The following is a 13,424-nucleotide window of genomic DNA, read 5'->3' as shown; positions in this document are numbered from 1 at the left end:
GTGAACCTCCTGGAATACTATAAACAGAAATACAAGTATAATGGCTAAGATGAACACAATTTTAACCCATTTTGGACTGAGGCCGAAAACACCTTCTAAATCCTGACCTAAGTTTTCTGAAAAACTTCAAATATTTATATAGCAGCATACTTTTTTTTTTTTAATACTTTACTGTACAGAATTCCAAAAGGGGTATCCTGTCCAGAAGAGTTACAACACCAAAAGGAAATGAGGCAGACAAAACCCACAGGATAAATGCACATGAGGTAATGAATTGATTGAGTAGACGTGCTGGACGCACGTAGGACAGATTCACATCAAGGGGATATCTACAGGCCAGGGGAGAAAACCACCAGAGGACACACAGGGACGACGGGAACACATGCGACACAGTCATGACACTCTTAGGGCCCAAGTATTGATGTTGTTCCAAGGATGACATGGCATTGCATGTCTCCATCTGAAGTTTAATGTGCAGACTGCAAGGTCAGACACCAGACTGAGTAAACACTGGTGGAAAGACATATTGTTGCTGTCAAGCAAAATCCTTGTATGTCTAAAACCATTACTTTTCTGGGAATGGAAATAAATAACCTGTCTTAAGTTCCAATGAAAACAATGTTAGCAGTCATTTATAGTCACAAACTCTTAATAGTTTTCACTGGTTAAGACTCACAGACAGTCGTACCTATTCCAACCTGGCATATTTGGACATGTCATTATCCGAAGTACAAAATGCCCTAATGGTTAGTTCAGTGGGTGCAGATCGGAGGACCACCGCAGCCACTGTATAAGAACATTACATTTGTAAATTCTCATTTCTCAGAGTTAATTACCATTATCAAGATTCTACATTGATATCTCATGTAACATTTGTAAAGAATAGGAAACTATTATATAGATGCTAGCTCCAGAAACCACGCTAGACTTGAAACAGGAGAGCCTTCAAATAGAAATATTGTTAAAATAAATAAATAAAACAAGTGGAATGGAATGAAAATAAACATCACAGATGGGAAGTTCGGGAACCAACACAGACAAAGTAAAAACCAAGGCTGACTCGAAACAGACTGAGATTATGACCCAGAGAGGTGGAGATTAAGGCCAGTGTGATGCCTTGGTTTCTCAAAACCAAAACAGACGGTGAGGCTATCAGTAGACTGATAGCTATCAGTCATGCTGAGGTCAGTAATTGGCCCATATGAGTAACATCTGTCAGGGCTATCCATTTCCCAATTCCCGCACCTTGCCCAATGAACTGGACCCACCTGAAGAAGGTGAGCAGCTTTGTGTTTAATGACAGTCATTTACGACTAAATTCAATCTAGGAAGAAAGGCTGTCTTCTTTATCTGTCTCTTTCAAACATGAAACATAACTCCTGTAACATAGCAACTCTTTCAAACATGAAACATAACTCCAGTGCTGTAACTCTTTCAACCAGCTATAGTCTCTTAGTTGTCAGTGCTACCAAATACTCATAAAGCATCACAGTAGATTAATCTTTCACCTGAAAAGCAATTCCCTTGTTTCTAAGTGATCTACTTCACTGTTCATCTGGCAATCACAGCATGTATGTACCTGCCTGTTAATAGGGCTGGGATCAGTCAGGTGCTACTTGTTTTCAATTAAGGGCGGGGTTTGTTGTCATACTGTTTAAAAGGCTATGCTGTGCATTCAAGGGGACGGATTGGTTTACCTTAATTGGGAGAACAAGAATGAATTGACAAGGCTATTTGAAATTCTTTATAGGTGATTGGATTGATTAAAATAAGAACCTTGCATTCTTAAGAGGTAATAGCCAGTTCCTATGTAATATGATTGCCCCTGTTTTTTGTATATTTGCTCCTTTTTTAACACATTCATCATCTGGGCATGTTAGAATAGGTGAAAGTAGGTGAAAGCACAAATGCAGGCACCAGAACACCAAAAAGCAATTTGGCCCAGTGTCAGTAGAAAGCAGGCTCCACAAACAAACACCATTTGATTACCGTAATTTCCGGACTATAAGCCGCGGCTTTTTACCCATGATTTGAACCCTGCGGCTTATACAACGGTGCGGCTTATCTATGGATTTTTACAGCTAACGCAGAGCCATCTCAGGCTCTGAGCTAACGTAGCTGCGGCTTATAGTCCGGTGCGGCTTATAGTCCGGTGCGGCTTGTATATGGGATTTTCCCTAAATTTGGCTGGTGCGGCTTATATTCAGGTGCGGCTTATAGTCCGGAAATTACGGTACATTTATTGATGTATTTATTAACAGTTTGCAGAATTATAGTACATTTCAAGCACAACTCAATACAAAAACTGTTAACAGTGAGTGGACGACCCAATAAAGCACTATACACTTGTTTACAAAGAGGGTCCACCTTGTTCAATTCATCATAATCATTTATAGAAGTACAAATTAATATACACTTCTATATAGCCAAAGATCAGAAAATCATCATAAAGGGAAAAGAAAACATATAGGGGAAAAAGGGTGGGTGGGGGATTCATATTTTACGGGGGCCAGTTTTGAATTGCAGCCGTCCGTAGGTGCCCATTGAAAGCGGTTTTGAAGGAGTCAAGGGATTCGCATTTGCATGTCTTAAAGACTGTTGGTAGGGTGGCATAGAAGCGAAAATAATTTAGTCCCTTGTTTGTGCCGAATCTGGGTTGCACATGGTTTGTTGAACTCCCTCTGGTGTTGTGGGTGTGGACTTCGTTGACATTAAGACATTAAGGAAGTATTTAGACAGGTACATGGGTATCTTGGTGGTGTATCGAATCTTGTGGACCAGACCCATTGCAAGATGCTGTACTCTGTCGTCAACCCTAAGCCATTACAGCCTGTCAAAGTGGGCAGGGGTGAGGTGAGTTCGGGTATTGAGGCCAAGTAGTAGCCTGACCAGTTTGTTTTGGGAAGCCTTGTTTTAAGGGCCTTTGAGGTGCTGTGGTACCAAGAGGTGCATGCATAGTCGAAGAAGCCTTGTACGAGGGCTCCTGTTAGGGTCTTCAAGGTGTTTTTGTTGACCAGTGAGGAGATCCAGTACAGGAATCTTGTTCTTTGGTTGACTTTTTTGATTACGGAAAGATTTGCCTTCAGGATGGAACCTAGGTAGGTAATTTCATCTTTCCGTGTGATAATACTGTCACCCACTCTAACCAATCTCCACCATCTGTTCTCTCCCCTCCAGGTAGGATTGCATCCAGCTCACTGATGTGCTATCAAAACCATTTGCTTTTAGCTGGTCAACCAGTATGGAGGCCTTTTGGAGGTCTAGCATGACCATGCCGCAGTATTTGCCAGCATCTACCTCGTGTTTGATGTGGTCACTCAAATAGAGGAGGCATGTGTCAGTGGAGTGGGATGTTCTGAAGCCAGATTGGAATTCGTACATTAATTTTTTCGTGTCAAGATACTTTTCAACCTGTTCATAGACTCTTTTTTTCCATCACTTTCGAGATGGAGCTTAGAAGTTAGAATAGAAATAGGGCTGTAGTTGCTGGGGTCTAATTTGCTCCCTTTCTTGTTGCAGGGGGGTTACTTTGGCCAGTTTGAAATCTTGGGGGACCTGTCAAGTGTTTGATGGTGAGGTTTATTATGTGGGTGATGATTGGGGCTATAGAGAGTCTCTGAGAAATTTGGAGGGAATATTGTCATGGCCAGTGGGGTTGAAGGGCACTCAGTTTTTATACCTCCTCAGTTGTTACCATTGCTAGTTTAAAATCATCTTTACAAAAAAAGGTTTTTGTAGAATCATGACAGTTTAAGAACGGCACTCCTGTATATAATAATAATCTTTATTGTCCCGAAGCATATTCATCTTCACATATTCATATTGCCAGGCAGGGGAGTCCTGCATGGACTCTACTGATACACAGTACACTTGAATATGGACTACTAAGATGCATATTGTTAAACTTTGACAGATGCCTGTTACGGTTCAAAAGTAGAGTTTATTCCATTTTGATAGTATTAAACATTTTGCAGATGCTTGTCTCATTTATTATGTTTTAAATGGGCTTGCACCTCCTCCACTGAGTCAGTTCATAACACAGAAGGACAGTAATGGCAGGGAGGGCATCAAAAACTATCAGAGGGACTGCGTTTGGGCAAACAGTCTTCTCTCAGAGAAGACTGTTTGCCCAAAGAAGTTCTCTGTTGAAGCCTGGCTCCCATGCAGTCCCACTGCCACTAGTACTACTCACATTAAATTAAATAATTTTCACAATCATGGTTAATAATCATATCACCTCAGTCTCTCTTGACATTGGTCTACAACTCTACATACCCTCATTTTTAAGTGGTGCAATCACTTCATTAAGGAGCTATGTGTGTCTGTCCCTGGGTCCCTGGCTGGGTCTGCTCGGACAGTGTCACTGTTGCAACAGTGTCACTGTTGCAGCCTAACACACAGTCAGTCACACACACACACACACACACACACACACACACACACACACACACACACACACACACACATTAACTATATAAATGATATTTCGGGTGTGACAGTACAGTACAGTAGGCCTACAGTACAATGGGACCCCCACACGGTAACTCTGTCATTTCTCAACTGTTTCGGACGTGGGGCAGCTCGCCGGAACCGACCCGGGGATCTCCACACGGAGTTGCACCACTTACTTCACACAGGTGTGATTTTACATATTCACACATGTATCCTTTACAGTTTACATCTTGGCCCACCCGCCAATTTTAATCTACGATTACTCCTGCTCCAATAAGCAAAACGTTAGTTTTAAGATGTTTTACCCATCTCCACAACCACAATATCAACTATAATAAATATAAAGCAGTCAAACTTTCTGAAAGTTTGACTGCTCATTATTATCTTTTCATGCTAACCGAACTCTGAACAGCATTCTGCAAAATATTATTTAGTTAAGTTTGATTGATTGATTGAAATATTTAATAACAGTTTGCAGAATTACAGTACATTTCAAGCACAAACTCAATACAAAGACTGTTAACTGTGAGTGGACGACCCAATTAAGCATTACACGAATTGTTTACAAGAGGGTCCACCATGTTCAATTCATCAAAACATTTAGAAACGTAGGCCTACAGACACTTGCTTCTATATAGTCAAAGAACAGAACAGGAATTCATCATGATGAAGGAGGTAAAAAGGGGAAAGAAACATACAGTGGGGGGGGGGGCTATAGTCTATAATAGGCTATAGTATCTATAATAGATACTATAGCCTATTAACTCCTCGTGGCGAAACGACCGGCTGACAGCCTCGGGCCGTTATTTATGAATAAGTAAATCCACATGAATGAATAATGCAATGCAAGCCGCATAGCAGCCTGTTGTCACAAAAACTGTGGCGTCGTCAGGGAACAGAGTTGCGGAAGTGCACGCTTTGCAGAGGATGGTGAGGGTTTGATTATAGAGAGAGAGCGCGTCTGACTGCCTGTGCCTGCAGCGTACAGCTCCGCCACCAGCGATGCAAGATAATAAATCCTAATATACTCTCTAAACCAGGCCAGTTGACCTGCAGTGTCCGTTTCGGGGCTACAGCCAATCGGTCTAGCTTCGCGTTTGGATTGGTCGGCGGGAGTTACAGTAGCCTACAGCATGGGGGCATTACAGTCATTACCTGATCGCCACGAATACATCGATTTCGCGGAAAAGACGGGATGTGAGTATGCATGGTGTATCTCATCATAACTAAACTAGGCTGACACCACGATCTCATGGCACTAAGTATGGAAGCATGCGTGCTGTGTGTCCACTGTCCACTGTTATTTTCTGTAGCAGACAGATACAGATTAAGATTTGCACATGAGAATGCACTGTGTATGTATTGTATAGCCTACCTCTAAATATATATGCCACAGTCTTCTTGGAGAGGACGGCCTATTCCAAGATAGCCTTGTTTAGCAACTTACAACAATTCGTGATACAATAGGTAGTGGTGCACAGTGCACACTCAGCTGCATATAATGACTATCACGAGTTGGGTACAACTACACTGATGCAATAACTGAAAGTATGCTGAAGGGGAGCCTAACACTTTACAGAGGCCTGAGTCAGTTAATAATAGATGAGACACCTTGTTTATCTACGTTTGAGAAAACATGCTGAGAGCCAGGGGAGCTTAATAAATAAATAATCACAGAGCTATTTCTTTACTAGGACTATGTGGGGCAGGCTATCCCAGGTTTTACTGGAATAGCGAGGCTATATTCCCAATAGATTTGAGCAAGTGAATCATTTATCTTACCTACAAGTAATTAATTAATCTAATTAATCTCTCTTGCACATGCTCTCAATAGAAGACAGAAGATGGAAGATCAAATCTTTCTGACTAAAGAGGACTGAGGACAGAAACAGGCTTTACATAATAATATGAATAAGCAAATAATTATGCTCAAGTCATGTACAGTACTACAGTCTTACAAAAGGGCAAGTCTGGTGTCATGGTAAAAGTGTTGACTAATCGCTTTATGTAGGCCTAAGACGTATGGCTGCCTGCAACTATCATTTTTAGTCATTCTATCGAGTAGTAGCCTACATGAATAGAATAATCAAGGCATTTGTTTTTATAATAATCATATTTCAACTGGGAGACCCCAGTTGGAATTGAGGCATTAAATTAAATTTGACTCTGTTCCATAGATTGTGAAAATAGCAAATCTTGTGAGCTTGTAATATTATTTGACATCAGTCAAATCACCAATCTCTTTCGTATAGTGTGTTGATTACTTTTGATGCTTACTTTTGAACGCTCTTTTCTGTTCTTTTCTTTCCATCTTTTTTTTTTCAGGTATTCAAAGGTCTTAAAAGTCACTAAATTGTCACTTCACTGTCATCTGGGGACCCCCCCCCCCCCCAGAGGAAACATGTTGGAAATTTGGCCTCACCTATACCCTATGTGTTGTGAGCTATATATAAGACATTTCACTACATTAGATTTCTTCTTAACTTTAAGCTTATAATGTCATGCCCATAATAGGGATTATTTATCGATTATCAATTATTTGAATTCATTATCGATTATTTATTGGTATAGCAGTTTACCCCTAGTCATACTGTATGTAGCATGGCTGTGGAACCATTTCAGAGGTTGCTTATGCTTATATGATTTGATTCATCAACCAGAATTGGTTTGCCTCAGCACAAACCACATTAAATCGAGGATATTAAATTGTTGGTTTTCAGAACAGGAGACACAGAAGCATGTCTCACAATCTTCTCTATTCTTAGTTTCCTATGAACAGATTGGAATTTTACACAACCGATTCAGGCAGCTGAGCCGTGATGAAGACACTTTGCAGTAAGTTGATCTTTAAGCATTTTGTTACCGATACCGACATATACAAATGCCTAGAAATATTCTGTGGTATATAGCCTATACTTCATTCCGAACAACACTAGCATTCTATTCAAATGTCACATTATTCATATTACTTGGCTGTGTCTGGTTTATTTGAATATTGTTTTCCTGGATAATTTCTGTTTAATTTTCTTTGGAAATGGAAACCTGCTTAACAGGTTTTGTATTTGCTTACTGGTGACACTAAGCGTTATAGCCATGCTTTTGTATTTTATTTCTAAGGAGAGAGGATTTCAACACTGTTCCAGATCTGGCATGCAATCCCATCCGTTCACAAATCATAGAGGCCTTCTTTGACAGAAGGTACAGTATTGTACTGTTTGTGAGTTACTTGACTTGAAGGTTTATTATAATTGTTTATCTGTTTTCTGTAATATCCCAGAATAATACCCGACTGAGCATTCTTGTACTACAAAGTAGTTTCAAAGTGTAGTTACTGTAACTGTACCTGTAGCATTATGGGGTCTGGAGTGGTCACACAAGCAGATTTGGTCTGAATTTAGAATTTATTGAGAGGATAGCCCTTTGAGTTGCAGCATCTCATTTTAGAGGGAGTTGTAGAGGCTTACATACAATTACATACAATACAAATACACATATGTTAATACTTCATAGGTTGTATAATAATTATGCTCATCGCAGCTTGTAGCTTAGTAGCTAAACATTTACATTTATGTCATATAATTTGGGTCCAGTTCAAGAGGTTTTATAATATAGAGAAAATGTATCTACAATAGATTCAAAATGAGGGGAAATCATTTTCTGTTCCTATTTACCAAGGAAAATAACTCACCAAAACAGCACCATCAATATTTACTTTGAAGAGAAATGTACTATGCTGCATCCACTTACATTGGGGTCAATGCTAATGGTGGCAGCACAAAAAGAGAGAAAAAAAACTTAATTTGTAACATACAACATACATACTGGCTAATCTAAAAGTTCTGTACAGTATTATTTGAACTTTACAATGCAGTATGCACTTCAAAACAAAATATTATATAATGATGCTTATGAACACATTTAAGAGGGGAAATACTGTACTATTTACTGCATAGTCAAATGTAAATGAATTGCTGTAATTGACACCACAAGCAGCCATTCCACAATGTATACTATAAAAGTGGATACATATACCTGTAGATAGAACTGGTGGTGAGTGGAGTAGTAGTGTGTCAAATATGGTCCTAATGGAAATGTTTGTCTCTGCAGAAACTTTCGACAGAATGGTGAGGGGACAGTGGATGAGATTGGGTTTGAAGAGTTCCTGGTGGTCATGTCCCATTTCAGACCTCCAAAAGTGCATGTGACAGAAGAACAGCGTCTGATTATCCGGAAGGAGAAATTTAGATGTACGTCCTCCTCACACAGGCTGATCACAATCATGAAAATAGGATATTGGGTTTTAGTGGTTATGGTTAATACATAAAATGTGATTATTTCCTTTGTGTAAAATCATTGCAAGATAGTATCACATTCTAACTCACTAATCGAGAAGAATGGTCATCTGTAACAGTCTCTCCTTCTTCGACAGTTCTATTCAACATGCATGATACCGACAATGATGGAAAAATAACCCTCGAGGAATATAGACATGTAAGCCTGCGCTTAAACATTAACCCTACAGATGACAATAAGTACTGTTACATTATTTTTTATTAATATTATTATTGTGTCTGCGTCAAAATATTATCATTCTATGACATAATGATTAAGAGGTCAGTTTGACCACTGTCGTTGGAATCTTATTTGTGCCACAACCAGTTTGATTTAAGGTCAGATCTTTTGTGGAGATTGCTGTCATTGATCTGCCGTGGATGCGAATTGTCTTAGGTGGTGGAGGAACTGCTATCACGCAGCGGAGCTCTGGGAAAGGACACAGCCAAGGGCATTACTGATGCTGCCATGTTGGAGGTGGCCAGTATTTCAATGGGTCATATGGTATGGAAGCTATGTCAAGATCACGTTTCGTTTGAGTTGAATCTCTTGCACTTCAGACTCTCCACAATTGGAGAGGCTGGTGCTCTCAGAATACAAGTTAACAATATACTAGCAACGGTAATATGGGTGCTTCTCACCTTCAGAACACTAATAAGATACAGAAGCAAACAATATAATTTAATGGTATAAGGTGCAAACAACTAATGAGTCTATCAAAATGTTAATCTTTTGTACCTTAAATTATTAAAGTTAATCGTGTGCTTCCCTATTGTGGCCGTTGGAACTGTATTTATTTTGTATTTGTTTACATTTAAGTACGGTATATAATGTCTGAGCATTTTCATTAAGTGTATTTTCTACTCCCAGGAACCTGATGAATTTTATGAGGGGATCACGTTTGAGCATTTTGTTAAGGTAAGTACAGTAATGCCTAAATGTACTATTTTCATAATTGCATGCTGTAAGTGTACTTAAAAACTACAGGTAATGTTAATTGTGGATAGTAAGCAAACAAGATGTAAGGGTGCACACCAGTGCTGAAGAGGTGATGATCACGGGGCAGAAGATTGGAGACACGAAGGAAGAGGCCGCACGACTCGTAGACACAACGATACAACATATTTTTTGACAACCCAATGTTTCAACCAAGTGGTCCATAGTGCTGCAGGTATCCGGAGAACTCGCCAGTTTACCAACTTGCCGCGATTTAGTGCATTTTAGTTTTACTTCACCTTCATTTAAATTGCATTGAATTGTAAGAGAGAGGATAGTGGTTTAGAGTTAACACTAGAGAAAGTAGGAATGCTAAAAGTTTAAACATGAAGTTTTTCATCATGATCTAGCTGACCATTTAATTGCAGAAAATAATTTGATCACTTGGGAAATGAACTATAACATCTGTGAGTTTGACATACTACACTAATGAAGATAGCATGTTAGCATAACGATGAAGACATTCATGAAGAAATTTCGCCGTGGCGACTTGGTAAACTGGCATTCCGGTATTCGTGCTGCCTCTTCCTTCATCTCCAATGTAGTATTGACTCAATAACAGGATATCCATGAGTTATTTGTTTTAATGATTGCCACATCATCATTAATTCACAAATACTGATTTCAATATCTCCTTTCCAGTTACTGGATGACTTTGATATTGAATCAAGAATGAGTATCCGCTTTTTGAATATGGACACGACAACCATATGCAAGTGAGTCCCATATATTTATATATGCAACAATTGGACTAAGTTGTTAAGTTTGTGTGCACATATTTAGTTTTGATAATATATAGAATAATATGCTGTCTAGATGCCTCTGACACCAGGTTTTTCTTTGTGCATTAGACTTATGCTTTGATAACTATGCAAATACAAATATGAAAGCAATATGGATGGTATGGATTTAGCATTCAAATATTCTTTTAGCAACATTATATTATATGATACAATATATAGCCAATCTATTCCATATGAGTCGTCACCAGGGTATGACTACAGTTGCTATTGTACACTAGGCAGATGCAAGGCTGTTGCTTGATGATTCTTGGTGGTTGTTGGGAGTATGTTCCCTCGACATAGTACTGTAGTGTTGCTATGTAGTTTAATGCTGGTTTCTGGGCTGTTGCTATGCATTTGCTATGGTAACTAAGAAGTTTCTAGGGTCTTTAAGCAACTTACAGCAACAAACCAAATACTGCTGTCAGATAAAGTAATAATGAAGTTGCTGAGTGAGGCCGGGGCTCCACTATGTGCGTTGCATCGCGTTGTGTTTTGACAGCGTCAAAATATGAACCGGGGTGAATGGGTGATGCCGTCCAGAGTCCAGACGCCATCCAAACGCAATCGTCGGCAGTGTTTCACCCTTCATTGATTAAAAAGGGAACATTCCCTACGTTGGCGACGCTGATGGACGCCCAATGGCTGCAGTGGAGCCCCGGTGTAACAGACAGCATTTCTGTGTGCATGCAAATATGGTAATCAGGTATATATATTTATTACTTAAATTAATATTAGCATGATATAATACAGAACACAAACGTTTGATTCACATCTCTACAAATGTGACACTTAAAATAAACGAAAGCGTCAAAGACACACTAAAACACATATAAAAGGTTGCATGCTCTGCACCCCGTATTTGCACTATTTAAGACACCATGAAATGGAAGTCATTGTGCCTTTCCTATATTCACTTTCATGGTAATTTTCAGATGTTTACATGTACATAATGAATTGAAATTTCTCTTCAAGATAAAACGTGATTTTCAAAATAGTAATAAAATATTTTTGAGGATACTAATTGGGTAAATGGAGAAGAGGTGTTCAAGTTATGTATCACCATTGTTAGTTTTCATTATCAAATGCATTCCCTTCATGAATATTCTTCATGACTGAGTGAATTAATGAATGTATCAATACCCATCCCTTACAGGATTATAAATAGGATTATTATACAAATTGACTTTTACTTCTTAATAAGTGAAAGCTGCACAAGAGGCACATTTTACACAAATGAGCATTGAAACTATTATTTGTAACAGAGCCAAACAAAAAAACTGTATACTTTGTTTGCGTATCCCAAGCTTTCTCAATATATTCAGCAAATACAAATCATTGTGTTCAAAAAGCCATTTCAAGTCTGCATCACTGAACCAAAAGAGTTTTGACACTCACTGTATAAGGAACAATAGAATACAAAGTGGAACTCAATTTCATTGATATCACAGAATGTATCAATCAATGTTATTAATTTATGTGCTAGAATTGTAGCATCTAAACATATTTCTTTGGATGACCTTTTCATGGTCCTTTCATGGTGTTGTGGAGACTCATAATTCTGTTCTGGTGAAGGCCTCAACGATCACATTGAGGGTTTCCTGTGATACAAAAATATTATTATTTGTAAAAATAAAATGTATCTGGTGTTTCTCATGTGGTAAAGCCTCCAGGTCATTCACAGGAAGAACACTGTCAATGTAACAGAAATTGTCTTGAAATCTTAGTGGGCCTCAGAGATTTGTTTCATTATTGGACCAATATTAAGGCCTTTTGGACATTGGTTTGGTTTGACCACTTTCCACCCGGCATGCTTATTTTGGGCAATTAATGAAAATGGCAGATCTACAATCTCACAAAGCATTACAATGTGAAGTGTTGGGAACTTGTAGATTGTCTATTTTTATAGATCTAAAGTGGTTAAGAGGGAATTCACTGCCTCTTGATGTAGTTGCATATTAGCTGAGCTCTCTTCTTCTTACTCATGTCTGACCTTTAAATCTTTAATCTACAGAACGCCACAGCACACATTTTAAGAGTACAGATCAGTACTCACTACTCTTAGGCCCAAACCACACCAATGCAACAAAACAGTTTTAAGGACATGTCACACCAATGCAACTCCTTGCAACTGCCATTGGGGATAATGTTGCATGCAACTACTCGCAACTGTTTGTTTGCAAGGAGTTGCATGGGGAATCATTGGTTTGGTTTGGGCCTTATACTGAGAGTTGAAGTCACAGGGAATGATCAACCCTATATACTTTGTTGTCAAATGGCAAAAAATACTCAGATCTACAACCACATGGGGTTGCAATATCTGATATTTTCACAGATTTAACATATTATGACATGCACAAAATGCTATACAGTTTCATGTTAATAGATTAAAAACATGTACTACATAGCATGTATCACCTATATGTGTATTTTATTTCCAGCAGCATAGCATAGGATTTTCCTATACTTTATGTGCAACTGTAGAGATTACATTTGGTATGTGGCTCTATAATTTGTCAATGCAAAACAAGAGTGCTATTTTGAGAGATACTGACATTGGTGTATGTGTACTGCAGTTGTAGGTACAAGGCCAAAGGTGCCATTACCACAGTATAGCATAACCTTGAGTGCATTATTTCTATTACGCCACAAATTAATTCATATTTATGATTAGCTTAATGAAGAATATTATAATTACAACAGCATTGCTAGGTAAATAAGATGGATGCATTGAGTCAGGGTATTGAATCTAGAGATATTGGCAATCATTAGAGTCAGTTAATCTTTATGCAAGGTCAAAACAATTTTTTTTTATTATTATTTTGGTATTATTATTATATCCCTTGGACCATCAAAACCACA

General features: G+C 38.6%; 1 protein-coding gene across 1 annotated transcript; it reads left to right on the top strand.

Annotated features, from left to right (window-relative positions):
• Positions 1-5,417: 5,417 nt before the first annotated feature.
• On the top strand, positions 5,418-13,346 carry tescb (tescalcin b). Its single transcript, XM_083793492.1, has 8 exons — positions 5,418-5,649; positions 7,218-7,287; positions 7,570-7,650; positions 8,560-8,699; positions 8,882-8,943; positions 9,181-9,288; positions 9,655-9,702; positions 10,423-13,346. The coding sequence occupies exons 1-8, from the start codon at positions 5,586-5,588 to the stop codon at positions 10,498-10,500; spliced, it is 651 nt and encodes a 216-aa protein (XP_083649618.1). The 5' UTR covers positions 5,418-5,585; the 3' UTR covers positions 10,501-13,346.
• The last annotated feature ends 78 nt before the right edge of the window (positions 13,347-13,424 follow it).

This window comes from Protomyctophum parallelum (genome assembly GCF_964188405.1).
Source record: "Protomyctophum parallelum genome assembly, chromosome: 21".
In the NCBI taxonomy this organism is placed as follows: Eukaryota; Metazoa; Chordata; class Actinopteri; order Myctophiformes; family Myctophidae; genus Protomyctophum; species Protomyctophum parallelum.
Note: the sequence above shows the minus strand (reverse complement) of the source record. Positions and strands in the feature narration are given on the sequence as shown.

Excerpts from the sequence above, each read along its gene's own strand:
- tescb (XM_083793492.1), top strand. The coding sequence starts at position 5,586 with ATGGGGGCATTACAGTCATTACCTGATCGCCACGAATACATCGATTTC. Across the intron at positions 7,288-7,569 it reads CGTGATGAAGACACTTTGCA|GAGAGAGGATTTCAACACTG; the intron begins GTAAGTTGATCT and ends TTTATTTCTAAG. Across the intron at positions 7,651-8,559 it reads GAGGCCTTCTTTGACAGAAG|AAACTTTCGACAGAATGGTG; the intron begins GTACAGTATTGT and ends TTGTCTCTGCAG.